The sequence below is a fragment of the Lygodium microphyllum genome, chromosome 23, assembly GCF_053477565.2.
Source record: "Lygodium microphyllum isolate KBCC chromosome 23, Lygodium_microphyllum_v1.1.10, whole genome shotgun sequence".
Classification (NCBI taxonomy): domain Eukaryota; kingdom Viridiplantae; phylum Streptophyta; class Polypodiopsida; order Schizaeales; family Lygodiaceae; genus Lygodium; species Lygodium microphyllum.
In genome coordinates, this window is record NC_141157.1 from 72,630,864 (window position 1) to 72,639,478 (window position 8,615).

Sequence of the window (8,615 nt, forward strand, 5' to 3'; positions counted from 1 at the left end):
TTGGCGTCTATATTATGCTCTGTTAATACAAGTGATTTCACTTTCAAAGATCAATCCTGTAACTAATTCCTAATTTTGAGCGAGATTACTCTTGGATACCAGGAATGGTAACTTCGCTTCTCCAATTCAAGTGGTTTTAGCTCGCAAAAGAGAGAGCCAAGGCAGAACTTCGAGACAAGGCAAGAAGACATTCTGGAGTTGCAAAATATTCCAGATATGCCAAATGCAGGTGGGTGGAGACAAAGGAACAATATATATGTCCATGCCCTGCCTACTTGAGGTACACACAGGGCTTGATGCCCACACAGATGTTCACTGATCCAACCAGAAGTAATAGCACTGATGCAAAAAGACAGGAAGTAGGTAACACCCCACACCACCTACCAGCACTGGCTCCGCCAAGTAAAGGGCCTGGGGGTGAACATGCAGAGCGCTTCAAGGTTGTGTACCTAAGATACAGACATTCAACATCTAACAAAGTCTCACTCAGCTGGTATCAGCAAGCCAAAAACCCACACAAATATCTGGCCATGAGTTATCAACAGCATCTGGTGCAATCACATGCTCCAACATCCAAAAAAACGACTGTGATTCACACATACAGAACAACTTCTACCAAGAGGTACCAACACCTTTTGACAAAAAAAGCACAATAGCACATATCAGACCACTAAGATTTCAGTGCTGGCACTAAAGTCGACAAGTAGCTCAGGAGAAATTTTATTGAGTTCAACGTGTCCTTAAAAAACTGCCCTTGCATATAGAAATACTGGGTTTGGAGCAATGAGTAACAGTTCATGCACAATTCAACGAGAGAGAGAGAGCTTCTACGTATTAAGGAAGCTGATAAAGCTTCAACAATGATATTTTACTGTGGAGAACCAAACATGGGGCAACAAACCCAGGTATATATACAACTCACGTAATAATGCCTCTCCAGGCAAGAAAACTTGAACTACTCATTTCTCCATGCATACAGCAGCAAAGAAAAACCAGCCACACTATGGCAAGGTTCCTTATCCTTAAAACTGTGGCTGGTGGGCCACTGCAGCACAGATGTACAAGAACCGTCTGGATACACATGCTTTTTACCTGGATGCTTTAAACTGTTAGAACTATGATTCTGTAGGACATCAGATGAGGCAATCCCAAATTCTCTTAACCATGGCTTTTCATTCGCCAAGCATGTCTGGAACATGAAAACAGCATGGCCATCACTAGAGTTGAAAAACCAGTTGTGAACATCCCAGAACACCTCTATCGGAACGTCATCAATAAGTATGGTTTGGTTGCCACGAAATTTCCACATAAGTCTTTTCACTTGGACCACCAGTTGTTTGTCAACCCTGACATATAGCCGTGGATCCCTTTCATTTCCTGTGTGGCATTCTATGGCAATGTCATGTGTCCTACCACTCTCCAAAAACTGAGCCCTTGTGGTGTACAACTGCTTCCCAAACACATGTTCCTTCCTTGAAAGCAGGGCTGCTTCCACCCTTGATGGTCCAACCTGCACTTTCTTCAAAGCTTCCCTATGCATGTCCCCTAGAAGAAGCACAAGCTCATGATCACAGACAATGGCAACATAAAAACCCTCCTGCGGCTCTGGACCACAAGCATACTTGGCAGACGTTAGGTCCCAGCAGACCTCTATCCTCTTGTCTTCCAAAAGAAGTGTCTTGGATCCCTGTTTCTTCCAAAAGAGCCATGGTTTCATATCCACATTACAAGTAAGCTGACAAGCAGGGTAGTCTACACTGACACTGAGGCCCTGTCCAATGAGACTTTTGCACCACGTGATGGAGATGAGCCGCTGTTCTCCTGCAAATTTAGTTCTGTATAGACAGGTGACCAGGTTCTGTGCAGATCGTTCGGATGGATGAGATCCATGATCTCCAAAACAGGAAGGAAGAACGTCTGGCATAGTGAGGCTCAGACTTGGGAGTTCATAAACCAGATGATCAAACCATCGAAGTGAAGATTGTCAATGCCAAACTTTATCCGCAGGTAGCGGGACTCCCAACCTGATCAAAGGACTCGTAATAAAAATCCATCTAATAGCTTGGAGACATGTCACTGCCGAAAATGTAACATCCAGCGACGTGGTTGAAGAGAAGCCAACTGATCGTGGAGGGCTTCACGATAAGAAATAGCACGGCTGTACCACATTTTGATCTGCAATGTCGCGGAATGGAAGATTTGTCACGGGCTGATGACAGTTGCCGAAATTCCACAGGCCATGATAGCAAAACAGAGCGGATCTTCGTGGCTGGGAGACACCTTGAGTTCAAGAGCGAATAAAGGCCTTGGACGCCATAGATTTCACTCACAGCAAGGGGAATCAGCGAAGCAAAGGAAACCTAATCGCTGAGGCAGAAAGCCTAACCGCAGACAGGAAAAGGCTAAAGATCGGATCAGAGACACGGGACGAAAATCACTGAAGCTATTCGCTTGCAGAAGCAAAAACGCAAGAGGGAGGGGGGAGGGGGGAGGGGGGAGGGGAAGAGAGGAGAATGCGTAACAATCAGCAAAATGCGAGTATCAACAATGCTGGTAAGACGGAGCTCAGATTCGCTCGCGTCAAGACCAAAAAGCATCAGAAAGGAGGTCGAGAAGAGAAAGGAATGATCACCTGGAGGGAGGACGGAAGAGCCATGGCAGGGCCTGTAAGCAGCTTTTTGGGGGGGGGGGGAGGATACGTAACAATCAGCAAAATGCGAATATCAACAATGCTGGTAAGGCGGAGCTCAGATTCGCTCGCGTCGAGACCAAAAAGCATCAGAAAGGAGGTCGAGAAGAGAAAGGAATGATCACCTGGAGGGAGGACGGAGGAGCCATGGCAGGGCCGGTAAGCAGCTTCCGCGCAGAAGAAGGAGACGTACAACGCCGTTTCGAAAGGACAGAAGCAGCAGCAGCAGCGAGAGGAAGGTCGGGAGAAGTAGGGAACGGTCGCGGGATCTGCAAGCAAGAGAAGGGGGAATGCACCGAGAAAAAGATGGATAGTGCAGAGGGGACCCTAGACACAGCAGCAGAAGAGGGGGCGGAGAAGAGGCATGCCGCCATAGCCTAGAATAGTAGGAGTCGAGAGACCATAACAAATTTTGTTTTTTCTTTATTTCTAGTTGCTTGATTTTCCTCTTTTGTTATTAACTCATTAAATTAAAATATATTGAAGTATTAAATATTACTTATCCTCTTCTTCTTTGTTGTTTCTTCTTCCTCCTCTCTAAATCTTTCCTGCTTAGTGGGTGACCATTTATGGCGCCCCACCTCCATCTCCACCTGCCATCCTTTTAAAGGCCTTCTTGGAAGCCCAGACGAGAGGCATGTGAATGGACCCCACCTGCCCCTCTCTTATAAACTCTCACCTAGTCCCCATTCACGCATCATCGCACTTGCGCGTGTTTAAATGTTCTGTGCTTGAAAGATCTTCATAGGCCTCTCACATGAGACACCGGTGACCGACCGTCCCAAAAAGGAAAGAGATTAAGACCTTTGCTGATGTGGCAAACATCTCCTAGTTAAACTAGAGTCTCCCCAATTAGCATGGGGAGATCATGTGTTTAGCTAGGCCAAAGTGAAACTTTGCCATGTCCTTTGACTCATGGATCCACATGCGTGCCTTAACCTTCTCATCAATTGTGGAGTCTCATCTTTATACCTCATATGTGGAGTCTATCAACAACACACACAAAGTCTTTTGTTTACTCTAGCTCATCTTACTCATAGCCCACACACATGAGGGAATAGATCTGTAATGACTCACATAGTAAGAATAATGTTATGCGGCATGCACTTTGAGGTGAAATGTGTTAATGTGTGGTTAGGAAGAAAAAATACCTCGCTATTTGCAAATTGTCACACAATCGAAGTTCAAAAGCAAACACATACCCATTAAAAGTCATGTTCACTACTCTTATCTTATAGCCCCATGTGTAGTTGAACATTGACTCATGCGCATCTGATGCCAGGAGGCATATTATACGGCGGATTCCGTAAACTTTGATTACCAGGGCTCACACAAGGCATGGGGGGGAGATTGCACCCAATTGGTCTCTTGTTCATGTCGTGCATGCTTTCTACCTTGAGTTTTGTGCAAAAAGTAAAGTTCTTTTGTTCTTGGGGACCTTCTGACGCTCACTATGCGCGCTTACGGTATCCGATCTGTGCACCAACATCTATCATCTCACTCATCAATTATGCACGGTCCTCTTGTGCATGGTGTATTAAAGACTTCTAAATTTGCAAGAGCCTTGTAGTTGGGTATCAATATAAGAGTTTGTCTTGAATGTGGCCTACAACTAGAAACCCTCTCTCACCTTCATTAACTAGGATAGAGCTATGTGTAAGTCCCTTGACTTGTGTGTGCAACTCTAAGTATGCAAGCGAAGCATCCCCGTGCAAGTTGAAGTTTTCTAGAGCACCTAATCACATGAGAGAGAGAGAGAGAGAGAGAGAGAGAGAGAGAGAGAGAGCATCGAGAAGGAGAGTGAATTTGAAGAGGAATGAATCTCAAAATGCCATGTATTGCTAACTTCAGAAAGTTAATGGAGAACCCCCATTTTTAAAGGGTATTCTATCAACCAAGCCAAGTCCCAAATTTGTCAGAGTTTAAGTTAAATCCATTGTTCACATACTATGAACTTCAACTTCATTGACTCACACAACTCAAACTTCCTTAAATGTGTCTTGGCTTTGAGGATAATAAATATGCTTTTAGCTTCCTTGATGGCTTGATATGCTATTTGCATCCTTCTAAGATATAAAGAGTTACTCTCCAAGAAAGCCTCTAGCATCCCCCTCCCCTTGGTCTAGAATTGGATTAGAGGAATTTATCTTTGGTGTGTCAAGAATGATGGGAATATAGTAAACTTTCATGGTGTGATCTAGATTACTTGGAAAATTCTATTATAGGCTAATGGGAATAAAAACAACTTCTATCAACTTTATGGATAAAGCTAAGAAGATGAGGAATAAGTAATATGCAATCACATCCGAATCTATGGAGTATCTTTGCTAATTAGAGAATTTGCCATTCAAAACTTCCACCAATGCCTAGAACCTTATTGAAATGCTCACCACTATTGGATTTAGGGTTGTTAGATTGCACACACATGACTTAGAGAAGAAGCTTGGGAGCACACAACACAAGTGTATTGAGAATTACTAATGTAAAAGATTTAAAAGACTAAGTTTACCCTGGAGTAAATGGACATGTATACAAACTCAAGGGGGAAAAAATCTCCTATTAATGGAAAAATTTGTCCCCACAATCGCATGCATCACTATCAAAACACGATAACAAACCCCCGTAAGATTAGTGCAACAAATAAAAGCTAACACTCATGTTTAGGGAAGTGCCAAGCCCATTGCACTATGATTAATGCACTCAAGAGTGTACGCCTGAGGTTTACAAATAGCTTTGAACTTCTCATGAGGCAAAGCCTTTGGAGAGATCTACACAATTGTCATGTCTTGACACATAGGCCAAGCTAATCTCTCTTGTAAAGAGTCTCCTTAACATAAAAATGATGCACCTCAATATGCTTAGTGCAAGCATGAAACACTTGATTCCATGCATCTATCAATGTGTTTCAATTGTTAATGAAAATGGCGGCGGTAGAAGGTTGTCCAACATCCAAAATAGCCAAAAGAAGTCTGAGCCAAAACACACTCCACTGTAGTTGTGACTCAGTGTCACAACTAGAAATTGGAAGAATGACTACTTGTAGAACCACAATATGCATAGGTTTCCAAGCATGAAGGCAAAACCATTTCTAAATATACAAGTGTCATAACAACCAACCCTATCAAAATCCCAAAAAGCATAGAAAAATGGCAATAATGGTTTTCTCTTAGAATAAAACTACCAAAGTACCACTCATAGCAAACAATATACCATTGCGTGCCAATGCTTGGAGCCTATACTAATTCGCAGTTGGGGAAACCCTAACACACAAGAGGGGCACAAGTCCTAAAATACAAAAGGGATACAAACCCTAAAACGTAAATGAGTACCACCCTAGAGAAGTGACCTAACCCTAACCCTAATCTTGGTCTATATAAGGATGGGAGGTTTCATTTGTATTTACCCTTTGGTGCATCCATGGTGCGGAAGCTCTATCAGTGCAACTATTGATGCTTTCTATTATTTTCTTCTATTCATTCTATCATCTTGCCTCCATTGTTGAGAGTGACCGAGAGTAAGTGAGAGGTTTGTTGAGCGAGGAACTGAGGGAAGATAAAGATCTGTGTCATCTTTTTGCTTACCTTATTCTTCTTTATTAACTTCTTGACTCATTGATGTATTCAGTTATGAATGCAAAGGAGCGATGGCAAGAGGAGGGTAAGAAGGTAAAATAGTTGATTTCGCTACATCTTAAAGCTAGTCTTGTGTTCTTTCTTTCTTGGGAAAGCTAGAGGGATGCATGGTTAGTTAGAGCAATAAGAGAATTTTGGTGTGTTTGTTCTAAATCATGATAAGGGTTGGATTTGTTAGGAGTCTTCTATAATATTGTGATAGTCTTAACCTTAGTTCCAATACATAGAATGAAAGGCAACTAGACATCAATATGAATTGGATAGAGTGATCTCATGACTCTGATTAGAAGAGTCTAATGAGCACTATAAAGCGAGTTGAAAGAATTATAAATACTCACTAGAGAGAAGAAGCCTATTTTTCTTAGAATAAGGGGGTTAGTAGTCCCAAGTGCTAGAAAGAGTCTGCAAGGCACGAGGAACATGAGTATGTCTCTTTCATTTTAAGGTCATTCAACCAAATTATAACCCTCAACCAATTAGTGTCTTAATGTGGCCATCCACTCGTCCTTAACTGTTAACCCTCTTGAGTATGTAACACGAGCGAAAAAAGTTTTTGCATTATGTCAAAGATGTTGCTTTGGAAAATGGGTTCCAAGCTTGTTCCCATGCAAATTGTACATACTGTTTTTTTAAATACCCAAGTGAGTCCATAAGATGTTGCTTTGGGAAATAAGATCCAAGCTCGCTCCTATGCAAATTGTACACACTATTAAAAAAAAAACCCCAAGTCAGTCCATAAAACTATATATAAAAAGAATGAGAGCTAATGTAAAAGCTATTCATGTGTGGCACTTTGCTCTTATCTTCTTTTGTGGTTCTTGTGAGAGCGTGGAAGAGAGGAAGAGAGTGAGGAAGTGTGAGAAAGTAAGGGATAAGGAGAGAAGCTTTCTCCCTTCTTGCCTATCTACTTCTCATTTCATTGTGTTGAGTGCATATGAGCACAAGAGAGTGTGAGATTAAGAGTGTGAGGGGATGAGGGATACATGTGTGAAGCTCCCCTCTCTCTTCTTCTTCTCTATTCACCTACAACCATTCGTCATGGCAAGCAACCATGGATGCAAGGTAGCAAGCAAGGTGCAATGCACGTGTAACATGGGGCAACGATGCCAACCATTTATGATTGCAATGTGGTAAAGAAAAAAAAACAGCTATAGATGTAGAGTAGAGAGGGGGAGGGGGGTTCAGTTTATTCAGATTTAAGAAGAGTGAAAAAAAAGGAGAGAGAGAGAGAGAGCTACATGTGTTTTTGAGGGGAGGAAGCGTAAGGATATCACCCCTTCCTCCCCGCGTCTTGTCGTCGTCTTCTTCCTTCTGACTGCAGTAGCATCGTCCTATCATCGCACAATACAATGCCATGTTGCATCCCCGCCCATCACTGCCACCTCGTTTGCCTCCTCTCCCTGGTCCGCAGGTAGGTTCCTCGACTCCCATCCTGCCCCTCCGGTTGCGGCCAGCATAGTGCCTCCCCCACCTGGTCTCATCCTTGTCACCAGCTATGGCGTCTCTGGCTTCACCTTGCCCCACCTGTGTAGTGCCATCAGACTCCTCTTACCCTCTCCACCTCCATCACTGCCTTGCACGCCCTCCACAGCGGCTAGCCCAACCGACCCCGTCTCGACATCCCTTTGGCTTTTACCACTACTGCAACAGCCCGCTACTCCCATCTTGTCATCGCCTTCACGATCACACAATGCTACAATCTCTTTCGACCTTCCCTGCGCCCTCCTTCTCCCCGCCTACCTACAAGCTCCGTCACCTGGCTATTTGCAGCCCTCGTCTCCACGGTCACCAACCATCCTACGGCCAGCCATCCTGACCATGCAACCGCCACCTACAACACCCCATAGCCCTGGTCATCGTCCACAGTGCCTCGATTGCCGCCTTTGACCCTCCTTCTCACCATCCATCTCCTCTCCGCCTTCTCGCCATCTGCCTCATCTTCGCTTCTTGGCTCCGTGACCTACCTCTGCTTCCTGTCCATCCTCATTTGTAGCCTTCTCCACTTTCCCTTGGTGCATGCAGCCTTCCTCGGCCCATCTTTGCCGCCTACCAGACCCCCCCATCTGCCTTCATCTCTTCACCACATAACCACACACTCTGCTCTCCACCACACAAAACCATGTGACCCTCCTCTCCACCACACCATGCGACCATGCCGGGTGAACAAACCACGCAACCCTCCCTGCCATCAAACCCACCACCATACACACCTAACCCGTGTCCCCTACCTGCCATCATACATACCGAACCTGCCACCATACACACCAAACCCGCCTCCTCCCTACCTCCATAAC

At 44.3% G+C, this 8,615-nt stretch overlaps 1 protein-coding gene across 2 annotated transcripts; it reads right to left on the bottom strand.

Moving 5' to 3' along the window:
* Positions 1 to 729: 729 nt before the first annotated feature.
* Positions 730 to 8,386, bottom strand: LOC148016328 (uncharacterized). Of its 2 annotated transcripts, none has more exons than XM_087663982.1 (3): positions 7,560 to 8,386; positions 2,815 to 7,027; positions 730 to 2,175 (listed from the first exon to the last, which is right to left on the bottom strand). In XM_087663982.1, exon 3 carries the CDS (start codon positions 1,922 to 1,924, stop codon positions 956 to 958), a length of 969 nt encoding a protein of 322 aa, XP_087520108.1. In that variant the 5' UTR covers positions 1,925 to 2,175; positions 2,815 to 7,027; positions 7,560 to 8,386; the 3' UTR covers positions 730 to 955. The 2 variants fall into 2 exon arrangements, with proteins under 2 accessions (XP_087520108.1, XP_087520107.1); XM_087663981.1 differs by having other exon boundaries at positions 730 to 2,664.
* Positions 8,387 to 8,615: the final 229 nt, after the last annotated feature.

Bases quoted from the DNA above. Each gene is read 5' to 3' on its own strand.
- LOC148016328 (XM_087663982.1), bottom strand. From the start codon at position 1,924: ATGCCAGACGTTCTTCCTTCCTGTTTTGGAGATCATGGATCTCATCCA.